The sequence below is a fragment of the Lepisosteus platostomus genome, chromosome 3 (genome assembly GCF_059453375.1).
Source record: "Lepisosteus platostomus isolate fLepPlt1 chromosome 3, fLepPlt1.hap1, whole genome shotgun sequence".
NCBI lineage: Eukaryota > Metazoa > Chordata > Actinopteri > Semionotiformes > Lepisosteidae > Lepisosteus > Lepisosteus platostomus.
The window spans coordinates 51,003,516-51,027,654 of NC_142613.1; the positions used below are offsets into that span (position 1 = coordinate 51,003,516).

The following is a 24,139-nucleotide window of genomic DNA, read 5'->3' on the forward strand; positions in this document are numbered from 1 at the left end:
TCCACAGTGCTACTTCTCCAGCTGTACTTCTATCGGTGGCCACTAGAAGGAGGCAAAGAGACGTGTAATGGCCAGCTGATCTCGGTTTCCAGTCAGTTCCAATCGCCCTGGTCTTGGCCTGGCCATAGAGGACAGGCAGTGCTCCCACTGCCAGCGGGGAGAAATAGAGAGAGATGCACTTCCTACTGCCCCTGGAACCTGTGAGACCAGACTGGGAAACATACCTGTCCTGTCCCCACCGAGGGGATTGTGGGACACACACATGCTTACCTCAGTTGTCTCATCAAATACAGTTAGTATGAAATGCACAACCCCACCCATCATCCCCCCACCTCCCTTTAACTCTGGTCTCCAGCCCCACTCTCCCTCAGGGAACTGAGTCCAGAGGCCCCCGAGCTCTCGGCCCCCACAGCCTTCCTGCTTAGCAACTGAGGCACTCTGGAGATCACCCTGCAGCAGTGGGCCTGGGTCACTCTTGGCGTGAGGAGAGAGATCACCCTGCAGCAGTGGGCCTGGGTCACTCTCACCGTGAGGAGTGAGATCACCCTGCAGCAGCTGGCCTGGGTCACTCTCGCCGTGAGGAGTGAGATCACCCTGCAGCAGCAGCAGCTGGCCTGGGTCACTCTTGGCGTGAGGAGAGAGATCACCCTGCAACAGCTGGCCTGGGTGACTCTCGGCACGAGGAGAGAGAGAGATCACCCTGCAGCAACAGCTGGCCTGGGTCAATCTCGGCATGATGGGAGAGAGAGAGAGATCACCCTGCAGCAGCTGGCCTGGGTCACTCTCAGCATGAGGAGAGAGAGAGAGAGATCACCCTGCAGCAGCTGGCCTGGGTCACTCTCAGCATGAGGAGTGAGATCACCCTGCAGCAGCCGGCCTGGGTCACTCTCACCGTGAGGAGTGAGATCACCCTGCAGCAGCCGGCCTGGGTCACTCTCAGCATGAGGAGAGAGATCACCCTGCAGCAGCTGGCCTGGGTCACTCTCGCCGTGAGGAGTGAGATCACCCTGCAGCAGCTGGCCTGGGTCACTCTCAGCATGAGGAGAGAGAGAGAGAGAGATCACCCTGCAGCAGCTGGCCTGCGTCACTCTCTCCATGAATAGAGTGATCACCCTGCAGCAGCAGCTGGGAGGGAGCAGGGAGGAACACCAGGAAGGACAGGACACAGGGGGAGGGCTGGGTTAAAGAAATGATTTAATGTTGCAGCCGCGCCCCTGCTGGAGGACAGATTTACACAGAGCACGCACACCGCGGGATCACCGGCCGGGTCCCGCAGCCCTGCCACCGGGGGCGCTGCAGGCCTGAGATTCTCCTGCACTGACAGGCGGGGGGTATCAGTCTGTACAAACACCGGGGTCAGTCCACCCCCACCTGCTCAGGCCACCCTACAGACACTGCGGGCTTCTGCCAGTCCTCAGGATGTCTCTGCAGCACAGTGGCACCGCCCTAAAGGCCACCATGGGGTACAACACCCGACCGACAGTATGGATCGACCCAAGATGCTGCTCTGTTTTTACCTGTATAAAACTGAACTTTTTAAAATAAAATCCAAAGAAATGAAAAAAATATATAAATTCTCCTTTCTTTGCGTCCTTATATTTGTGTCGCTCGGTCTTCACTCCTCCTCACTCTCGTTCTCTGGCTCCAAGTCCGAGTCGCCATTGAGCTTCATTTCCACATTCATCTCTTCCTCCTCTTCCTCGCTGCCTTTATCTGACATCTCCTCCATCTCCTGCTCGTCCTCCTCCCAGTTCTGCAGGGCAGGGAAACAGAACAAGATATTAATTTCATAAGATCAAGAGCCATTCAGCCCAGCCTGCTTGGTAGTTAGTAGTTAACTGATCCAACTGTGTCTTGAAGTCAGGCTATCGGCTTCAACAGCATGGCTAAGGATATTGTTCCACACTCCCACCACTCTGTGTGTAAAGTGCCTCCTGACCTTTGTTTACCTTTGTCTCCTTGTGTTTAGGAAGCAGGAATGTAATTTCCTTTCACCTGAGCAGCACCCTGCCCAATCACACCCATCACGTGACTCACCTCTGAATCTTCATCAGCCAGCCCGTCATCCCCAGAGCCTTCCTCTCCCTCATCGGAGGAGTCTGCAGGAAGAGCAGAGAGGCAGTGTCCATCACAGAGCCCTTTCACCTGCACCGCACCAACACCGGGGCCCACACCAGAACCCGCCCCACTGTGGACTGTGGGGGTGCGGGGAGCCCCAGACCCACCCTGCCCCACTGAAGGAGGGATCAATCGACTTTTCGTGTGTGTGTGTGACAGAGACAGGCTCTCCCACACAAACACAACAGAATCTGGAATGCTACAGAACCCTAAACAGACAATACACACTAGCGGAATATTTGACCAAGATAAGAAACAGAAAAAAGAAACAGACCCTGATGAAGTACAGACTCAGTGACCACAGCCTGGCCATAGAAACTGGGCAACACAGGCGGACCTGGCTGCCCAGAGAGGACAGGCTGTGCTCCCACTGCCAGCGGGGAGAAATAGAGACAGAGGTGCACTTCCTACTGCACTGTGACAGATACTCTGGGATTAGAGAAACATTCTTCCCCAAATTCAGAAATCTAATCCCAGAGTTCCCACACCTGCCAGAATCACAACGGGTCCCAATCCTACTGGGAGAGGGAGGAGGGAACTCAGTGGAACTGGCAGCCCAGTATGTGATCTCCTGTCACAGCCTGAGGAACAGTGAGCCTGTCACCCAATAATGCTCCATAAGTTTAGATGTAAATATCTTATTATTGTATATGTATTGTAAATGTCTGTAGATTTGTTTTATTTTAATTGTATTTGTTTTACTTTGGCAACACTGAATCTGCTCACTGGTCATGCCAATAAAGCGTCTTGAATTTAACTGACAGGTGACGTGTGTGTGCGTGTGCGTGTGTTTGGGGAGAGGCAGAGATAGGCGGCGGGGGGGTTCGTGTGTGCACGTGGGCAAACAGCCCTCTCACCTTCCTCGTAGACCAGTTTAGCGGTCCTGTCCAGCTCAGTGATGGCGCAGGACTGCTCCACGGCCGCGACCTGAGGGAGGGGAGGAAAGAGGAGAGGATCAGGACAGCGCTGGCAGGCCCGAGTCCCTCGGTAAAGAGCTCCAGTGAGAAACGCTTCCTCTCGCAACCCTTAATAATAATAATTGCTTACACTTATATAGCGCTTTTCTGGACACTCCACTCAAAGCGCTTTACAGGTAATGGGGACTCCCCTCCAGCACCACCAATGTGCAGCCCCACCTGGATGATGCGACGGCAGCCATAGTGCGCCAGAACGCTCACCACACACCAGATATCAGTGGGGAGGAGAGCAGAGTAATGTAGCCAGTTCATAGACAGGGATTATTAGGAGGCCATGATTGGTAAGGGCCAATGGGAAATTTGGCCAGGACACCGGGGTTACACCCCTACTCTTTTCGAGAAACACCCTGGGATTTTTAATGACCACAGAGAGTCAGGACCTCGGTTTTACGTCTCATCCGAAGGACGGCGCCTCTTTACAGTACAGTGTCCCCGTCACTATACTGGGGGATTAGGACCCACATGGACCGCAGGGTGAGCGCCCCCTGCTGGCCCCACTAACACCTCTTCCAGCAGCAACCTTAGTTTTTCCCTCGCATGCCGTGTCACTGTCCTCCCAGCTCCGACTTATCCCCCTAGGTGGACGCCTTCTCTACGGATTTGGAACACAGCTCAGGGCGCTTGGAGATTCCCCTGGGCTGGACCAAGGAGGTGAAGCGCCCTGAGCACCAGTCCTTTCACTGCAGGGACCCGTCTGGTCTTCCAGCAAGACCAAGCCCTGACCGCAGCCTGGACAGCGTCCTGCTGGGATCTGCGTGTTGCAGAGATCAGTCAAGTCTGACGGACAGGGTGGCAGTGGGAGGCTGAGATTACCTGTGTGACCAGCAGGTACAACTTGCCGTGCAGTCTGGTCAGCTTCTGGAACGTCTTGATTCTGCTTTCAATCATGTGGTACAGCACACCCAGACGAGACACCAGGTCCGGTTGCTGCAGAAGCCCAGAAACAGCAGAGTCAGACCAGAGCCAGTCTCACAGGCGGCAGGGGAGACAGCCCTCTTACAGCCCCTCTCCCCCCCCGCGCCCTCGTCCCCACTCAGCCCAGACTCACCGTTGACAAGTAGGAGACGTGCTGTGTGAGGACAGCCTTCAGCCAGCGAACCATCAGCAAGGCACTGTGGGGGAGAGGGAGACTGGTTAGCACAGCACGCGCGCACGCACGCGGCGCTGGAGGAGGAGACTGTGAGCTCAGCGCGCGCACACACACACACAGCGCTGGAGGAGGAGACTGTGAGCTCAGCACACACACACACACACACACACACACACACACACACACACACACACACACACACACACACACAGCGCTGGAGGAGGAGCCTGTGAGCTCAGCGCACGCACACACGGCGCTGGAGGAGAAGCCTGTGAGCTCAGCGCACGCACACACACACACGGCGCTGGAGGAGGAGCCTGTGAGCTCAGCGCACACACACACGGCGCTGGAGGAGAAGCCTGTGAGCTCAGCGCACGCACACACACACACACACACACACACACACACACACACACACACACGGCGCTGGAGGAGGAGCCTGTGAGCTCAGCGCACACACACGGCGCTGGAGGAGGAGCCTGTGAGCTCAGCGCACGCACACACACACACACACACACACACACACACACACACACACACACACACGGCGCTGGAGGAGGAGCCTGTGAGCTCAGCGCGCACACACACACACACACACACACACACACACACAGCGCTGGAGGAGGAGCCTGTGAGCTCAGCGCACACACACACACAGCGCTGGAGGAGGAGCCTGTGAGCTCAGCGCACACACACACACACACACACAGCGCTGGAGGAGGAGCCTGTGAGCTCAGCGCACACACACACACACACACACACACTGCTGGAGGAGGAGCCTGTGAGCTCAGCGCGCACACACACACAGCACTGGAGGAGGAGACTGTGAGCTCAGCACACACACACACAGCGCTGGAGGAGGAGACTGTGAGCTCAGCGCGCGCACACACACAGCACTGGAGGAGGAGACTGTGAGCTCAGCACACACACACACAGCGCTGGAGGAGGAGACTGTGAGCGCACACAGGGGAACGAGCAGCAGTGTTGAGACTCACTCACCTGTTTGGGTGGCCCTGCATCCTGTGTGTCAGCTGAAAGACAGGTGAGGATTGGCAGTGAGAGGCAAGACAAGAACCAGACGTTCAATTCAACCCGCCAGACAGACTCCCCAGCTCTGTGCAGGGACTCCGCCCCACCGGTGAGCACTCACCTCTTCCACCAAGGGGAGGACGGCAGGGATGGGTAACCTGGCAACAGTCGTCTTTATCAACGGCTCCTTCTTGGTCTGGAAGACTTTCTGCAGATCAGAGGGACAAGAGGTCAGCCCTGAGCACACTCACCCGCAGGTGCTGCAACATCTAGAGACAGGGCACCGGTGGGTTTTTAACACAGCACCGCGTCCTTCGTAACAGGAAATCCCTTAGGACCGCTTAACACCTCTCCATGAGCGCTTCAATCATATTCTCTTCTCACTGAATAGTAAACAAATGTCTTCAATTTACAATTGTGTTGAGAACAACAGCTACATGCCCACCCTGATCCCTGACACCGAGGCGCAGTCTGCACCCAGGTGACCTGACACCGAGGCGTAATGAGGTGCAGTCCGCACCCAGGTGACCTGACACCGAGGCGCAGTCCGCACCCAGGTGACCCGACACTGAGGCGCAGTCCGCACCCAGGTGACCCGACACTGAGGCACAGTCCGCACCCAGGTGACCCGACACTGAGGCGCAGTCCGCACCCAGGTGACCCGACACTGAGGCGCAGTCCGCACCCAGGTGACCCGACACTGAGGCGCAGTCCGCACCCAGGTGACCCGACACTGAGGCGCAGTCCGCACCCAGGTGACCCGACACTGAGGCGCAGTCCGCACCCAGGTGACCCGACACCGAGGCGCAGTCCGCACCCAGGTGACCCGACACCGAGGCGCAGTCCGCACCCAGGTGACCCGACACCGAGGCGCAGTCCGCACCCAGGTGACCTGACACCGAGGCGCAGTCCGCACCCAGGTGACCTGACACCGAGGCGCAGTCCGCACCCAGGTGACCTGACACTGAGGCGTAATGAGGCGCAGTCCGCACCCAGGTGACCTGACACTGAGGCGTAATGAGGCGCAGTCCGCACCCAGGTGACCTGACACTGAGGCGTAATGAGGTGCAGTCCGCACCCAGGTGACCTGACACCGAGGCGCAGTCCGCACCCAGGTGACCTGACACTGAGGCGTAATGAGGTGCAGTCCGCACCCAGGTGACCTGACACTGAGGCACAGTCCGCACCCAGGTGACCTGACACTGAGGCGCAGTCCGCACCCAGGTGACCTGACACTGAGGCACAGTCCGCACCCAGGTGACCTGACACTGAGGCGCAGTCTGCACCCAGGTGACCCGACACTGAGGCGCAGTCCGCACCCAGGTGACCTGACACTGAGGCGTAATGAGGCGCAGTCTGCACCCAGGTGACCTGACACCGAGGCGCAGTCCACACCCAGGTGACCCGACACCGAGGCGCAGTCCGCACCCAGGTGACCCGACACCGAGGCGCAGTCCGCACCCAGGTGACCCGACACCGAGGCGCAGTCCGCACCCAGGTGACCCGACACCGAGGCGCAGTCCGCACCCAGGTGACCCGACACCGAGGCGCAGTCCGCACCCAGGTGACCCGACACCGAGGCGCAGTCCGCACCCAGGTGACCCGACACCGAGGCGCAGTCCGCACCCAGGTGACCCGACACCGAGGCGCAGTCCGCACCCAGGTGACCCGACACCGAGGCGCAGTCCGCACCCAGGTGACCCGACACCGAGGCGCAGTCCGCACCCAGGTGACCCGACACCGAGGCGCAGTCCGCACCCAGGTGACCCGACACCGAGGCGCAGTCCGCACCCAGGTGACCCGACACCGAGGCGCAGTCCGCACCCAGGTGACCCGACACCGAGGCGCAGTCCGCACCCAGGTGACCCGACACTGAGGCGCAGTCTGCACCCAGGTGACCTGACACCGAGGCGCAGTCTGCACCCAGGTGACCTGACACCGAGGCGCAGTCCGCACCCAGGTGACCTGACACCGAGGCGCAGTCCGCACCCAGGTGACCCGACACTGAGGCGTAATGAGGCGCAGTCCGCACCCAGGTGACCTGACACTGAGGCACAGTCCGCACCCAGGTGACCTGACACCGAGGCGCAGTCCGCACCCAGGTGACCTGACACCGAGGCGCAGTCCGCACCCAGGTGACCCGACACCGAGGCGCAGTCTGCACCCAGGTGACCCGACACTGAGGCGCAGTCTGCACCCAGGTGACCCGACACTGAGGCGTAATGAGGCGCAGTCCGCACCCAGGTGACCTGACACCGAGGCGCAGTCCGCACCCAGGTGACCTGACACCGAGGCGCAGTCCGCACCCAGGTGACCCGACACCGAGGCGCAGTCCGCACCCAGGTGACCTGACACTGAGGCGTAATGAGGCGCAGTCCGCACCCAGGTGACCTGACACTGAGGCACAGTCCGCACCCAGGTGACCTGACACCGAGGCGCAGTCCGCACCCAGGTGACCCGACACTGAGGCACAGTCCGCACCCAGGTGACCTGACACTGAGGCGCAGTCCGCACCCAGGTGACCTGACACCGAGGCGCAGTCCGCACCCAGGTGACCTGACACTGAGGCGCAGTCCGCACCCAGGTGACCCGACACTGAGGCACAGTCCGCACCCAGGTGACCCGACACCGAGGCGCAGTCCGCACCCAGGTGACCTGACACTGAGGCGTAATGAGGCGCAGTCCGCACCCAGGTGACCTGACACTGAGGCACAGTCCGCACCCAGGTGACCTGACACCGAGGCGCAGTCCGCACCCAGGTGACCCGACACTGAGGCACAGTCCGCACCCAGGTGACCTGACACTGAGGCGCAGTCCGCACCCAGGTGACCTGACACCGAGGCGCAGTCCGCACCCAGGTGACCTGACACTGAGGCGCAGTCCGCACCCAGGTGACCCGACACTGAGGCACAGTCCGCACCCAGGTGACCTGACACTGAGGCGCAGTCCGCACCCAGGTGACCTGACACTGAGGCGTAATGAGGTGCAGTCCGCACCCAGGTGACCTGACACTGAGGCACAGTCCGCACCCAGGTGACCTGACACTGAGGCGCAGTCCGCACCCAGGTGACCCGACACTGAGGCGCAGTCCGCACCCAGGTGACCTGACACTGAGGCGCAGTCCGCACCCAGGTGACCTGACACTGAGGCGCAGTCCGCACCCAGGTGACCTGACACTGAGGTGCAGTCTGCACCCAGGTGACCTGACACTGAGGCGCAGTCTGCACCCAGGTGACCTGACACTGAGGCGCAGTCCGCACCCAGGTGACCCGACACTGAGGCGCAGTCCGCACCCAGGTGACCCGACACTGAGGCGTAATGAGGCGCAGTCTGCACCCAGGTGACCTGACACTGAGGCGTAATGAGGCGCAGTCTGCACCCAGGTGACCTGACACACACTGCCGCCCACCAGCAGAGGGGGGTGGGACTCACGTTCAGGATGTCTGGGTCTTTGCTCTCCAGGCCCTGGACCAGCAGAACGGCGCAGCTGTCGGTCTGCAGGGAGGGGGCGCCCCCGGGGACCCCCTTGCCTCCGGGGGCCGGGGACAGGTCCATCTCTCCCAGCCGCTCCTCAATGGACTTCTACCGCGGGAGAGACAGGGAACACAGGAGACTGAGAGCGGAACACATCCCGAGCAGATGAGCAACACACAGCTTAACACTCCCTACCGCCCACACCGGCCCCACTCCCTACCGCCCGCCGGCCCCACTCCCTACCGCCCACTGGTGCTCTCGGTACTCAGCTATCATCGCACCTCGGCCAGAGTGGAACCAGGTTTCCTCTTCTCCGTTTCCGAGGGGACGGATTTAACAGGAGCTCGGTGCCCAGGAAACCCTGGAACGAGGACTTTGGCATCTGATTTGATGGTGGGGGTTTTCACCTGCGGAGGAAGTACAAGAGGAGAAAAGGGTAGCACAAAATATGACTTTTGGTTAGGTTTTCTGTCCATTCCTGTCCCTTTTGGCTCCTCCTTTCAACAGGAAACTGCACTTCAGATCAGTTTGACTGTCAGCCAGGCCTGCAGCCCGGCCACAGGCAAAAGAGCACTTCCTATCTGACAAGAACCCCGATTTCAAACCGTAATGTTCTCTACAAGAGCCCGAGCTGGCCCAGCAGTTCCCCACCCCACCCCCGGTGGTTACCTTGGTGACGGCCGTGTCCACAGTGAGCTTCAGAGCGGCGCGGACGTCCCTGACCAGACAGACGTGTCTCTCGGCCGTGTTCACCTTCTGCGGCGAGAGGTCAAGGACAGAGTTACTGTACAGGCACCCCCAGCTGCACACCACACCGCGACCCCGACCCTGGCGCGGGCTCAGCCCCACGGCGCCCCCGCCGCCCTCACCGCGCGCTCGACGACGGGCTGCAGGTGGTTGCCGTATGCCAGCAGCAGCCCCTGCTGCTCCGAGCCCAGAGCAGCAGCCAGAACCGGGACCGGCGCCGGAGAGTCGCCTGCTGAGGACACCTGGAGCGAGCAGGTGGGGGACAGCGGCTTCTTACAGGCCCTGAGGGAGAGAGACAGTCAGACAGGGAGAGACTCGCTACACACAAAACACACCCAGTACCTGGCCAGAAGAACACCAGTGACTGGCCATGGAAACAGCACAGAGGCAGACCTGGCTGCCCAGAGAGGACAGGCTGTGCTCCCACTGCCAGCGGGGAGAAATAGAGACAGAGGTGCACTTCCTACTGCACTGTGAGGAATACTCTGGGATTAGAGAAACATTCTTCCCCAAATTTACAAATAATACAGTGTGTGATCAGTGAGGAACAGTGAGCCTGTCTCTCAATAATAATAATACAGTGTGTGATCTCCTGTCCCAGCATGAGGAACAGACAGTGAACCTGTCTCTCAATAATAATAATACTAATATTGTGTGATCTCCTGTCCCAGCCTGAAGAACAGACAGTGAGCCTGTCTCTCAATAATAATAATAATAATAATAATAATAATATTGTGTGATCTCCTGTCCCAGCCTGAGGAACAGACAGTGAGTCTGTCTCTCAATAGTAATAATACAGTGTGTGATCTCCTGTCCCAGCCTGAAGAACAGACAGTGAGTCTGTCTCTGAACAATAATAATAATAATAATAATAATAATAATAATAATAATAGTGTGATCTCCTGTCCCAGCCTGAAGAACAGACAGTGAGCCTGTCTCTCAATAATAATAATACAGTGTGTGATCTCCTGCCCCAGCCTGAGGAACAGACAGTGAGTCTGTCTCTCAATAATAATAATAATACAGTGTGTGATCTCCTGTCCCAGCCTGAGGAACAGTGAGCCTGTCTCTCAATAATAATAATAATAATAATAATAATCATAATAATAGTGCGTGACCTCCTGTCCCAGCCTGAGAAAGAGAGCCTCTCTAATATTCCGTTGTGAATGTTTTTGCTAATTGCTTGAATAAGACAGGGAGGGACGGAGTTACAGTGTCACTCACCCGTTGAGAACGTGCTCGAAGAGGTGCAGCTGTCCGTCCTTACACACCACAGCCAGCCTGACCGCCTGCGGGGACAAAGAGTCAGGAGAGAGTCGGGGGACGCACGTCGGGGACGCGGCCCGGGAGAGTCGGGGGCGGAGGAGGGCGCGCTGACCTCGTCCTTGCTGTCGGAAGGCACCAGGTCGACGTGCAGCGGCTCGTCGGTGAGGGTGAAGGACACCACGGCGTTCTTGTCCTTCCCGTCCGCCCGCACCTGCCTGGGAGGGGCAGAGGGAGGACAGGCCGGTCAGGCGGGCCTGGGCGCCGGGCCGGGCCGGGCCGCGCAGGGCCGGGCCGCGCCGCGCAGGGCCTGCTGGGACAGCTCTTACCACACGCTGAGCAGCCGGTCGTGCGCCGCTCCGGACACGAAGTACAGGCCGTCGCTGTCAGGGGGGCGAGTGGTGGCGAAGCCCAGGGTCGTCACGGCCGTGGAGTGTCCCGTGAACCGCTGGCAGGGGGAGAGGACCGGCAGCTCGAGTCAGATCGGGGCGATCCCGCCCCCCTGCCCCCCCTACCCCACCAGACCAGACCAGACCCGGCTTCTACTGAAGCCACTGCGTCATAAAACACCGGCGAACCTGAGCAGTGAGCAGCGACCACTCTCCCAGCCTGTGCCCGAGCTGCGCGGATCTCAGCTCAGCAGGGCCGGCCGGGTCAGTACTGGGGCAGGGCACCTCCTGGGAGAACCAGGCCGCTGCCGAGAGTGGTGTAGTGGACCAGTAGCTCTTCCTTCTGGCCCAGTGAGATGACCAGGGATGTTGTCCTTCCTAATGAGACGTCACACTGAGCTCCTGACTCCTTGGCGATCAGAGGCCCCAGGGGTAGACCTCCGTTTGTAAGAGGAGGGGTGTCCTGACTAAACTCTCCTCTCCTCTCTCTGTACCTCTGTTCTCCCTAAAGTTCTCCTTTCATGTAGCTGGTGAAGCAGTTTCATCATCGTTACCAACAGGTTCCGGTTAAAATTCCCAGAAATGTTTTACAGAATGTTACACAAACCCACTCATCACATACTCAAGCGTCTCCTTCGAAAACTGCGTCTTTCAAGTACTTCCTGATGCCCAAAGAGCACCTTGAGAACTCAAGGTCAGCTGGCCCCTGGAGGAGAGTGGTCACTCACCCGGTACACCTCCTTGGTCTCCAGATCCCACATCTTGATGGTCTGTCCTGCTGACACCAGCAGTCGGCCGTCCGGGCTGATACAGAGACTGGTCACTGCACCACGGTCCGCCTTCCACTTGCTGAAAGACAAGCGGGCAGTGAGAGGGGGCGCAGACAGACAGTACTGACCACCCTGTCCTGCCACTCAGACAGACAGACAGTACTGACCACCGTGTCCTCCCACTCAGACAGACAGACAGGGCGCAGACAGACAGTACCGACCACCGTGTCCTGCCACTCAGACAGACAGACAGGGCGCAGACAGACAGTACTGACCACCCTGTCCTGCCACTCAGACAGACAGACAGTACTGACCACCCTGTCCTCCCATTCAGACAGACAGACAGGGCGCAGACAGACAGAACCGACCACCGTGTCCTCCCACTCAGACAGACAGACAGGGCGCAGACAGACAGTACTGACCACCGTGTCCTGCCACTCAGACAGACAGGGCGCAGACAGACAGTACTGACCACCCTGTCCTGCCACTCAGACAGACAGACAGTACTGACCACCCTGTCCTCCCATTCAGACAGACAGACAGGGCGCAGACAGACAGAACCGACCACCGTGTCCTCCCACTCAGACAGACAGGGTGCAGACAGACAGTACTGACCACCGTGTCCTGCCACTCAGACAGACAGACAGGGCGCAGACAGACAGTGCTGACCACCGTGTCCTCCCACTCAGACAGACAGACAGACAGTACTGACCACCCTGTCCTGCCACTCAGACAGACAGACAGGGCGCAGACAGACAGTACTGACCACCCTGTCCTGCCACTCAGACAGACAGACAGTACCGACCACCGTGTCCTGCCACTCAGACAGACAGGGCGCAGACAGACAGTACTGACCACCGTGTCCTGCCACTCAGACAGACAGACAGGGCGCAGACAGACAGTACCGACCACCGTGTCCTGCCACTCAGACAGACAGACAGACAGTACTGACCACCGTGTCCTCCCACTCAGACAGACAGACAGGGCGCAGACAGACAGTACCGACCACCGTGTCCTGCCACTCAGACAGACAGACAGACAGTACTGACCACCGTGTCCTCCCACTCAGACAGACAGACAGGGCGCAGACAGACAGTACCGACCACCGTGTCCTGCCACTCAGACAGACAGGGCGCAGACAGACAGTACTGACCACCGTGTCCTGCCACTCAGACAGACAGACAGGGCGCAGACAGACAGTACTGACCACCGTGTCCTCCCACTCAGACAGACAGACAGGGCGCAGACAGACAGTACTGACCACCGTGTCCTGCCACTCAGACAGACAGACAGTACTGACCACCCTGTCCTCCCATTCAGACAGACAGACAGGGCGCAGACAGACAGAACCGACCACCGTGTCCTCCCACTCAGACAGACAGGGTGCAGACAGACAGTACTGACCACCGTGTCCTGCCACTCAGACAGACAGGGTGCAGACAGACAGTACTGACCACCCTGTCCTGCCACTCAGACAGACAGGGCGCAGACAGACAGTACTGACCACCCTGTCCTGCCACTCAGACAGACAGGGTGCAGACAGACAGTACTGACCACCGTGTCCTGCCACTCAGACAGACAGGGCGCAGACAGACAGTACTGACCACCCTGTCCTGGCACTCAGACAGACAGACAATAGTGACCACCCTGTTCTGCCACTCAGACAGACAGACAGACAATAGTGACCACCATGTCCTGCCACTCAGACAGACAGACAGACAGTACTGACCACCGTGTCCTGCCAGTCTGCAGGTCCCACTCTGCGATGTGAGAATCATTGGAGCTGCTGTACAGGGTGCTGCCATCTGGGTGCCACCTCACGCTGTTCACACGGTCGCTGTGGGCGCCCTCCTGCATGTGGGGAGGAGAGGCTGCATTAACCTGACACGTCCACACCCAGTACGCCAGGGCTGTGAGCAAACAAGCCTCTGCTCCCGCCCTGGTGCTCTCCCCTCCTCCACAGGTGCCCCATGGTCAGATTCCCCCTCCCCTGATGCCCAGTGCCTCCAGTGTGCCCAGTCTCACCAGTGTGCTGTGAAGAGTGCCCTTTGCAGTGCTGTAGATGAGCACGCTGCCTGCCACGGTGCCCAGCGCCAGGAAGTCAGCCTTCTCGACCACAGGCCCTGCCTCCGAGCGCCGCTTCTTCCTCTGAGGCCCTTCCTGCGGACAGAGCAGAGCGTGACAGCGGGCCCATTCGAACCCAGGACAGAGCAGAGCGTGACAGAGGGCCCATTCGAACCCAGGACAGAGCAGAGCGTGACAGAGGGCCCAATCGAACCCAGGACAGAGCAGAGCGTGACAGAGGGCCCAGGACAGGTGCAAAAGCAGAGCATGATAGGTCAATAAATTAGGGTAACAATCACCACCTGCGTCATTAAAGTGCTTTAACGTGACTACAGATGTATCAGTCTCTGTGAGCTCGGCCAGACACTGAAATCCATTTCAATCCACAGCTCAAGATGACAAAGAGCAGGGAGTCTCTCAAACAAGTCAGGAGGACGCGACAGAGGCACGGGTCCGGCGAGGGCCTGTCCAGACCTTCCCCCCACACTGAGCGGCAGGCAGCTGGACAGACGCCTCTGTGAGGACCCCAGGGAGGCTTGTCACTGCCCCACACAGGCGAGCGCAGAGACCCACACAGAACATCACCCGGGCAGCTCGGCCCTGGAGTCAAGAACCACACCGAACACTCATCCTGCAGGAGGAAGGCTCTGATCCGCCACACCAGCACCGAGGAAGAGAGCGACACCGCCGTGTCCTAGAAGGACTCACGATTAGTGAATCCCCGGACTGATGGTGTCCATACTGAAGGATCTGAACAACGAACAATGTACTCGTGAGTCTGATCCCTGATTAAGGTTATGCATCACTGCATCTTTGCATGCCTTTTCCCTCTTTCTATATTACGGCCTGTTACTCGTGCATCTTGCAGTGGCCTGAATTCCTCGGGCGTTGTCAGTCGTCGAGAGAGACTTAGAGACCCTGAAGGATGGAATGGGTAACCCTGCCAGGCCATAGAGATAAACACTGGAGAAAACTGGTTCCCAACATAACACATACAGGGCATGCTGCCCCTTACAGGGCAGCTGTGGGAAGAGAGTTCATGATTATCAATGATGGAGTCCCCTGTTGCCATAGGGATCTCCTGATTTGGCATGAGGTTTCTTTTATGAAGATGAGGGAGAGTAGGATAAAGTATTATGGGATGTACAACAGGTAGGAAGACGAGTTAGCAAGACGTTATTTAATCATAGTAAAGTGCATTGTGTTAACCAATTAGGTCCAGGTAAGCTGACGTATTGACGGGGGAATATTTAGTCACCCCTATTAGAAATGTATTAATACATGCAGCTTGCTTAGTTTGCTGAGACTCCGGGTCTGTCAGCTTGTGGAAATTCCCAAGGCACTTCAAATTAAAGGGAAAAACTCTCAGTCTGGTTCACCTATTGCCAACTGGCTCAACCTGATGCTTACATTTCTAACTATACACCAGGATATGAGAGGTGTAATTCAGAAGACATTAACACAGCTCTTCCAGCCGTCCCTCAAGACAGGGCTCGTACCAGGGACTGCAGAACTGCTACTGTAGAGCTGACCCAAATTCCTATAGATCAATAACTATTATAACTGCATTCATTTACTTTTTACATTACAGTCCCATAACTTAGGGTTCCCAGTGCAGTAGATCAGTCCTGTTACAACAGGGGCTACAGTCCCAGTACAGTAGAACAGTCCTGTTACAATAGGAGCTACAGTCCCAGTACAGTAGAACAGTCCTGTTACAATAGGAGCTACAGTCCCAGTGCAGTAGAACAGTCCTGTTACAACAGGGGCTACAGTCCCAGTACAGTAGAACAGTCCTGTTACAATAGGAGCTACAGTCCCAGTACAGTAGATCAGTCCTGTTACAATAGGAGCTACAGTCCCAGTACAGTAGAACAGTCCTGTTACAATAGGAGCTACAGTCCCAGTGCAGTAGAACAGTCCTGTTACAACAGGGGCTACAGTCCCAGTACAGTAGAACAGTCCTGTTACAATAGGGGCTACAGTCCCAGTACAGTAGATCAGTCCTGTTACAATAGGAGCTACAGTCCCAGTACAGTAGATCAGTCCTGTTACAATAGGAGCTACAGTCCCAGTACAGTAGAACAGTCCTGTTACAATAGGAGCTACAGTCCCAGTGCAGTAGAACAGTCCTGTTACAACAGGGGCTACAGTCCCAGTACAGTAGAACAGTCCTGTTACAATAGGAGCTACAGTCCCAGTACAGTAGAACAGTCCTGTTACAATAGGAGCTACAGTCCCAGTACAGGAGAACGGGGGCTATAGAGAGTGATAATGACGATCGACATATTTTAAAATAATTCACATGAACCGCAACAGGAGTGAGATGTAGTAAGAGGCCAACAACAAAACAGTAGGGACCCGGCTCGCCCCAAGCCGCCAGGTACACTTTCACTACCCCACACCCCGGAACCAGGTGAACCTCGAGTCTCCGGGCCACCGGGAACCGGTACCTCATTTTCAGAACCCCCTGGACATCTGAACTAACGTGCACATAAAATGACTGACGTGCGCCACACCACCTTCACAAACATCCGTTCACAACCTTTACTAAAAATCTTCTTTTACTGATCAAGCCAGTGTTTTTGCTCCGGCGTGGACGCAGAGACCGTGTGAAAGCGTGAAAGTGGGGCTCTTGCTGCGCTCCATCCCTCACACGCCGCGCGACCATGTGGGGTGAGGGAACATGTGCGACTGCAGCAGGACGGCAGGCGGAAGACGAGCCGAGAGATTCCAACCACCTCGCCGGCAGACTGCGCTCAGCACGGCCCCGCCACGGCAAGGGATCCGGGCCGAACCCGGTCCGAACCCTCTTTATAGCCCCAGAAGACAACTAGGCCCTGTTCGTAGAGAACTCCACAGAAAACAAGCGCCCCCCCGCGCGTACCTTCTCTGTCCGGCATGGTCCCCAAGAAATGCAGGAACAGGTGGCGCTCAGATGGGCGGAAGGCACGTATTCCTGGTGCAGCGTGTTGCTTTGTGTGTCCCAGATCCTCAGCCGGCCGTCCTGTGCACATACCGCTAGATACTGGCGCGATTTCGGAGAAAAAGCGCTAGGGAAAACCAGCGAAGCGCTGCCTCCGTCGGCCGCCATTGCTGTGGAGCTGCGTTTGCTCAGAAGGAAGCCAGGAGCCAAGGGGACACGTGTTATGGCTCATCGAGCATGCGCGCAGGGTCCTTAGCAGGCTCGTCCTCCCATTGGCTGATGTCAAAAAGGTAAGGCGTGGCCAGAATCCCAAGGAGCGCAGTCGCTGGCTCTGATAGGCGGAGACGGCTTTCAAGATCCCCGGGGGCGGGACTTGTTCAATTTGAGGGTTATGGGAGGGCGGTGAATCTGAAGAAGCAGTGTGTTTAATGATTACAGAGTGAGATGGTGGCGAGGCATTCACTCCGCATATCTAAATCACTACATCGCACTGGGGTAGGGTCTCCTGTACTATACTGTTGTACTGGAAGATATCATGCACCCTGTTGAAAATGGTCGGGGGTTTGAATTCAAATTCAATAACAAGATTTAGTTTTTAGATTTATTGTAAAATTCCTTGCTTACAATAAAAATCTTAAAATCTTCTTTGTTACTTTTATGTTTATTATTTATTAATTATGTTTCATAATGTCCTTCTCAGTAGTAGGATTCTGGCGGTCTGAACAGCAGATGCAGACCGCTGTCATGAAGACACCAGTGAGAATGAGATGGAGCTCTGACAGGCCACTTTGCTCACACTGGGCTCCTCTCTCCAGTCTCCTCTCACTGAGGCCCAGTCCCGCTGGAGGAGTGAGCACACTGTCACGCTGGGCTCCTCTCTCCAGTCTCCTCTCACTGAGGCCCACTCCTGCTGGAGGAGTGAGCACACTCTCACACTGGGCTCCTCTCTCCAGTCTCCTCTCACTGAGGCCCACTCCTGCTGGAGGAGCGAGCACACTCTCACGCTGGGCTCCTCTCTCCAGTCTCCTCTCACTGAGGTCCAGTCCCAAGACCTGGACACTGGATTTGCACACAGCCCCCACTCCACTGTGAACACAGGCATTCTGTAAGACCCGGACACTGGATTATACACACAGTTCACACTCTCCTGTGCGCATGGGCATTCTGTAGTCACGTAATTAGATTTAAAGAGTCCTAGAAAGTAACACAATATTAGTTTATCGCTACAAACACACGACCAGTAAATTCAGTGTGTTTCTTTTTTACCGCTTTAGACAAAATATATAATTCCGCAATGTGCAAGCAAACATTTGCCACACAAACGTATGTTGGGTGTTGGATACACGGTCTGACTGACGCACGAGGAGTCTTCGGGTGGAAAGCCAACATACGTTTTTACAATACACTAAGAATTACAACACAGAAGGTAGATGAGTTACTGGGAAGTTTTGAGCTTCGTTTATGTCGTCAACAAGGCTGTAAAGATTAAGTCGCGGAAACCCCCTCCGCTGCTCCGACAGGCCATGCTGCGCGTCGCTCTCTTGATGACGCAGTACACGCGCCTCCAGCGTGGTGTTGGGGACAGCAGCGTGTGTGAGCGAGGCCCGGAGCCCGAACCCGCAGGACATCACTACTGCCAGGCGAGACTGCGGCCTGTGTGCCGGACGAGCGCCTTGCAGCGCGAAGACCGTTAAAGAGTAGGTGACAGCGGCCGTGGATTTGTACTCGTAACTGCGCACAACGCCGAGGACTCGGAGGGGGTGTGCCGCGAGCAGCACCCTTCACGGAAACTCGGTCTGTGGAAGAAAGGTTCCTGCTGAACCACGGCGGGTGTCGGTTAATATCGCCCTTGCACGGGGGTGCGCATCGGGTTGACCCTGCCGGCCGGGCGCCCTTGACCTCGAGACACGGGGGAACGTGACCAGGACGCGGGTGTCCGCTGCAGAGAGCGAGCTGGACTCGACCCGGGAGGGAAGGCGACAGCTGACACGAGTGGTCTAGCGCGTCAGGTTAACCCCCTCCCGTTCACGGGCTGGGCAGCCCTCGCCACCAAGCACAAGCAGGAAGTTCAGAATCGTAGTTCGTCTCTACCTCCGCGGGCCTGTGACGCCGCCTCAGCTCATTGCTCTGACCCTTGACCCTTGACCCTTGACTCTTGACTCTTGACCCCGCTGAGGCAGCTGGGATTGGCGCGCTGCGGTGATGTGGGCGGCCCTGGGCCGGTCCTGGTGTGTCCGGTCCGCTGCAGGGCGTGCGGGCCGGCGCTGGGGCGGCGGATCCTCGGAGGCCCGGTGCCCGAGACCCTTCGGGACCGCGCCTGCAGGCCAGGGTGGGAACGGGGACGATGGCGGCAGTCCGGGCCCTGACGTCAGCGCTATCAGGTGGAGACCCGGGGCCAGACGGCGCCCCCTGTCCCCCCTGGAGAGGGTGAGCCGTCTGCTGCCCCAGGACGCCCTGGCGCAGGAGGTGTGGGAGCTGAGAGAGGCAGAAGGCAGGCAGGGGGCGGGTGAGATAGGGGGCGCAGGGGGGACCCCTGGAGAATGGGCCAGTCGTGGGAAGGAGAGAGACACCCCGGGACCTGGGGAGTCTCAGGAGACGGGGGAAGAAGCTCTCGCTGGAGGGGGCCGTGTCCCTGGTGGGAGCGTCCCGCCTGGGGGGCCGCCCCTGCGCCCCGGCGAGCTGGTCCTGGCGGAGTTCCGGCGGAAGGGGCGCCTGGAGTTCCGGAAGATGTTCCTGCTGAGCGAGAGGGGCCGGCTGCAGAGTAATTTGGGGTCGGTCCGCCACAGCGAGGTCGTGGGGTGCCCCTCCGGAGCATTCGTCCCTTCTTCCATCGGCCACCCCCTGCTGCTGCGGCGCCCCAGCCTGGAGGAGTACGTGCTGCTGATGAGGAGAGGGCCGGCCATCGCCTACCCTAAGGTACTCCAGCCCCTGGGGTAAACTGTCTCCTGTACTTCTCCCACACTGGTCCTGTCTGTCTCTCTCTCTCTCCTGTACCTCTCCCACATGGTCCTGTCTGTCTCTCTCTCTCTCCTGTACCTCTCCCACACTGGTCCTGTCTGTCTCTCTCTCTCTCCTGTACCTCTCCCGCACTGGGCCTGTCTGTCTCTCTCTCTCTCCTGTACCTCTCCCACACTGGGCCTGTCTGTCTCTCTCTCTCTCCTGTACCTCTCCCGCACTGGGCCTGTCTGTCTCTCTCTCTCTCTCTCCTGTACCTCTCCCGCACTGGGCCTGTCTGTCTGTCTCTCTCCTGTACCTCTCCCACACTGGTCCTGTCTGTCTGTCTCTCTCCTGTACCTCTCCCACACTGGGCCTGTCTGTCTGTCTCTCTCCTGTACCTCTCCCACACTGGGCCTGTCTGTCTGTCTCTCTCCTGTACCTCTCCCACACTGGGCCTGTCTGTCTGTCTCTCTCCTGTACCTCTCCCGCACTGGGCCTGTCTGTCTGTCTCTCTCCTGTACCTCTCCCACACTGGGCCTGTCTGTCTGTCTCTCTCCTGTACCTCTCCCACACTGGGCCTGTCTGTCTGTCTCTCTCCTGTACCTCTCCCACACTGGTCCTGTCTGTCTCTCTCTCTCCTGTACCTCTCCCACACTGGGCCTGTCTGTCTCTCCAGGATGTCAGTGCCATGCTGCTCATGATGGATGTGGGGGAGGGGGACAGTGTGCTGGAGGCCGGCTCGGGGTCAGGGGCCATGACACTCTTCCTGTCCCGCGCAGGTCAGCACTTCCTGTGTCTGTGTGTGCAGTTTCAGCACACTGTATTCTGAGTCAGTGCTCACTGTGTCGGTGTGTGAGTTTGTTCAGGTCCATGCTCACTAGGTTGCTGGGTGTGTCTGTGTGCAGTGGGATCCAGGGGTAGTGTGCTGAGTCTGGAGGTGCGGGAGGATCACCACCGGAGGGCGCTGCTCAACTACCAGCGCTGGCGGGAATCCTGGGGTGTGGCTCACGAGGAGGTGTGGCCTGATAATGTGGAGTTCATCAACAAGAACATAGAGGCTGCTGCCCCTCACCTTGAAGGAAGAAGCTTTCACTCAGTCAGTATTAACGCTCTTATATAATCTTAGTGTCCTACCCCTCTCTACCTGTCTCAGGTGTGTGTCCTACCCCCTCTCTACCTGTCTCAGGTGTGCGTTCTACCCCCTCTCTACCTGTCTCAGGTGTGTGTCCTACCTCCCCTCTCTACCTGTCTCAGGTGTGTGTCCTACCCCTCTCTACCTGTCTCAGGTGTGTGTCCTACCTCCCCTCTCTACCTGTCTCAGGTGTGTGTCCTAACTCCCCTCTCTACCTGTCTCAGGTGTGTGTCCTACCCCTCTCTACCTGTCTCAGGTGTGTGTCCTACCCCCTCTCTACTTGTCTCAGGCGTGTGTCCTACCCCCCTCTTCCTGTATGCAGGTCACATCTGTACTCAGATGTGTGCAGTGCCATATTCTTATCTGTATCAGGCGTATCCTGTGTCTGACTGAGTATAACTATACTGTAACTCCTGTTGGTCTATTGGTAACTCCTCTGCTGGTCAGACTGTGTACACCTGGGTAATAACTCCTCTGCTGGTCAGACTGTGTACACCTGGGTAATAACTCCTCTGCTGGTCAGACTGTGTACACCTGGGTAATAACTCCTCTGCAGATCTGACTGCGTACACCTGGGTAATAACTCCTCTGTTCCAGGTGGCTCTGGACATGCTGGATCCCCAGGTGGTTCTGCCCACTGTGCTCCCTCACCTGCGACAAGGAGCTGTGTGCGCAGTCTACCTGGCCAAGTGAGTGAGTACACAGTGCAGGAGCCACAAAGCACTGGCTGTCTTATTATTTGTAGCATTTATTTTCACTGTATGTGCACCTTCAAGCATTTAATTTCATTTACATAAAATAAATAATTCCCGTTTTGAGTTTTTCTGCTAAACATCCATGCGCTGCAGTGTTGCATAGTGCCGAGAGCACTGTGAAACAGCTGGTCTGTTTGCAGTAATTGTCATTCGACCTCCGTCCTGTGGGGGCAGTATCACACAGGTGGTGGATCTGCTGGAGGGCGTGCGGCGGAGCAGGTTGCCTCTGCTGTGTGAGCGCGTCATCGAGGTCACGCACAGGGATTGGTTCCTTGCCCCAGTCATCAAAAAAGATGGGAGCTACGCCCTCAGAGTCTTCCCCTCCGGGGCCACAGATCACGGAGAGGAAGAGTTAGGCAGTGAGGAGGAGTCGGCGTCATGTGATCAGGAGGAAGGTAACAGCTAAAATACAAACAGCACAGACATCGACAGGAGGATTACTTAACAAGAGACAATGCTGGGGTTTAAGGCTGCAAGGCCTTTATCCTCATCAATTCATTATTGTTTGATCTGGATAGCTTCAATTTAAGCTCCAAATCAGGCCTCTACTGTCTATACTTACAAAGTTTAGAGGACATCATTCCTGGAGGAAATTGCCTCTTGAGGTCTGTAACAATTGGGAGTACTAACAGTTAATCATTTAAGGCTACAAACAAGAGGAGACCACTCAAACTATTTGTTTACTAACAGCTCATTAATATGAGAATCTCATACAGACACTTCTTGAAAGTATTAAAAATCCACAAAGTCACCCCGGAGCTTTCCTTCAGAATGAACGGTGAAACATGAACCAGAGAACCCAAGTGGAAACTCAGTGTAACTGCTTTTTAAACTCCAAACAGGAGGCACCTCTTTACACAAAGGGTGGTGGGAGTATGGGACACGCTAACCAGCCATGTAGTTGAAGCCTGGTTTCTTTCAAGAAACAGCTGGATGAGATCCTGGTGTCAATTACCTACCAACTACCAAACAGGCCAAATGGGCGGGTTGGCTTCTCTTCTTTTCTTATGTTCTTGATTAGGTTCTGGTGTTTTTTTTCTTCAAATGTAGGGGTTATCAAGCTGAACCTGGTGGGTTCGAGGCGTTAGCTGGTTTGTTCCATTTTCGGTGAACAGCTGTTACACAGGAGATGTTATGGTCAGTAGACACACCCTCTGCCCCAGGACACATTAGAAATATCCTGGCGAGTGGTCGAAGCCCACCTGCCCCTCCTCAGCCCAGCCCAGGGGTGTGTCTGGTCCAGAGGACGTGTTCACTTGTGCTGTTTCACCTCCTGACCACAACACGCTGACTTGTGATCAGTGAAAGCCTGTCACTCACAGACCTATTTGTAGCCAATTTGCTGTTGCACTATTGAAATAAGCCCCTGGCAGCAGTTGTGGGTCCCACTGCTATATGGCTCCTTTTCTCCAGTTGGCAAGACTCGTTTCTGAACAGATGGGCTTGTGATGCCTGACTCCTGGTTCTGTTGCAGTGCTCAGTTACAGGTGCCGCCATTTTATCACATTTAAATATGAACTTCTTTCAACGCTGTAGGACCAGACTCTGCCTGCATGAACCTAGAAACTTGAAGTTAAAACACCGCCGGTCCCTCTCCTTCACATTACGTGGGATTTCCAGTTCTGAAGTTTCTGTTTTTCTGTGTGTGTTCTGCAGAGGAACTGGGCAGGCCGGACAGCAGGCCGGTTGGGCCGGTGCCATACATTGCCCGGCCCCATCATGAACAGGGCAGCCACACAGGTGAGCAGCTCTGAGGACAGAAGGAGAGAGGAGTTCACTCCGCTTGGTTCTTTGAATAATCAAACTTATTCAAGCAAAGAAAAGCTTTCAATGAGTAAAAACAGAAGTATAACGGAGAGCTTGTCTGGGATTAGTAACTGGGATCAGTGCAGTGGGTCTCTTTTGGATTGGGAACGTCAGGGCTAAACAGAGGGTCTCTCTGGGATTGGGAGCATCAGGGATATAATAGAGGATCTCTGTGTTTGGAATACATTAGGATTATAACAGCAAGTCTCTCTGGGATTGAGAACATCAGGACTGTACAGAGGGTCCCTGGGTTTGGAATACATTAGGATTGTAACAGAGGAACTCTGGGATTGGGAACATCTGTTTACTGGCTCCTAGGATAACCTGCTGACGAGAGGTCACATTGCAGTTGGACCTTCCCGTCTAAAAATATGAAGTGTGAAGTTATTTTGAGGGATGGATGAACTGAAGTCTTCACTAATGGTTTCATCTGTGAATATCAGCTTTCCTAGTGAAGCTGCGGAAGGTCGTGCCGAGGACCACCACGGATACTCCTGAGATTTCCTGCCCCAGGGACCAGGCCCAACTGGGGGGATCCGAAAGTACTGGGACCAGAGAGGCGGATTGTAACAGTCACACAGGACCGCCCTGAAGAGTGGGATTCAGCTGCCCCGCCTGTCTTTTTGTGTGTGCTAATAAAGATTTCATGTGGGAATCAAAAA

The 24,139-nt window shown here is 56.7% G+C and overlaps 2 protein-coding genes across 3 annotated transcripts; one reads left to right on the top strand and one right to left on the bottom strand.

The window, feature by feature from the left end:
- Nucleotides 1-1,177: 1,177 nt before the first annotated feature.
- Nucleotides 1,178-17,059, bottom strand: wdr43 (WD repeat domain 43). Its single transcript, XM_088626025.1, has 18 exons — nt 16,809-17,059; nt 13,883-14,017; nt 13,587-13,708; nt 11,816-11,936; nt 11,028-11,146; nt 10,814-10,916; nt 10,660-10,724; nt 9,558-9,717; nt 9,358-9,444; nt 8,970-9,095; nt 8,647-8,796; nt 5,336-5,422; nt 5,185-5,216; nt 4,144-4,207; nt 3,909-4,022; nt 2,976-3,045; nt 2,038-2,099; nt 1,178-1,753 (listed from the first exon to the last, which is right to left on the bottom strand). The coding sequence occupies exons 1-18, from the start codon at nt 17,013-17,015 to the stop codon at nt 1,616-1,618; spliced, it is 1,962 nt and encodes a 653-aa protein (XP_088482151.1). The 5' UTR covers nt 17,016-17,059; the 3' UTR covers nt 1,178-1,615.
- Nucleotides 17,060-18,226: 1,167 nt separating this feature from the next.
- On the top strand, nt 18,227-24,139 carry trmt61b (tRNA methyltransferase 61B). 2 transcript variants are annotated; one of them, XM_088626026.1, is made up of 7 exons: nt 18,230-19,763; nt 20,461-20,563; nt 20,690-20,880; nt 21,514-21,605; nt 21,846-22,066; nt 23,328-23,411; nt 23,921-24,139. In XM_088626026.1, exons 1-7 carry the CDS (start codon nt 19,050-19,052, stop codon nt 24,067-24,069), a joined length of 1,554 nt encoding a protein of 517 aa, XP_088482152.1. In that variant the 5' UTR covers nt 18,230-19,049; the 3' UTR covers nt 24,070-24,139. The 2 variants fall into 2 exon arrangements, with proteins under 2 accessions (XP_088482153.1, XP_088482152.1); XM_088626027.1 differs by lacking the exons at nt 20,461-20,563; nt 20,690-20,880 and having other exon boundaries at nt 18,227-19,763.

Excerpts from the sequence above, each read along its gene's own strand:
- wdr43 (XM_088626025.1), bottom strand. The coding sequence starts at position 17,015 with ATGGCGGCCGACGGAGGCAGCGCTTCGCTGGTTTTCCCTAGCGCTTTT. Across the intron at positions 13,709-13,882 it reads GCACTCTTCACAGCACACTG|GAGGGCGCCCACAGCGACCG; the intron begins GTGAGACTGGGC and ends CCCCACATGCAG. Across the intron at positions 10,725-10,813 it reads CTTCCGACAGCAAGGACGAG|GCGGTCAGGCTGGCTGTGGT; the intron begins GTCAGCGCGCCC and ends TTGTCCCCGCAG.
- trmt61b (XM_088626026.1), top strand. The coding sequence starts at position 19,050 with ATGTGGGCGGCCCTGGGCCGGTCCTGGTGTGTCCGGTCCGCTGCAGGG. Across the intron at positions 19,764-20,460 it reads CGGCCATCGCCTACCCTAAG|GATGTCAGTGCCATGCTGCT; the intron begins GTACTCCAGCCC and ends CTGTCTCTCCAG. Across the intron at positions 22,067-23,327 it reads GTCATGTGATCAGGAGGAAG|AGGAACTGGGCAGGCCGGAC; the intron begins GTAACAGCTAAA and ends TGTGTTCTGCAG.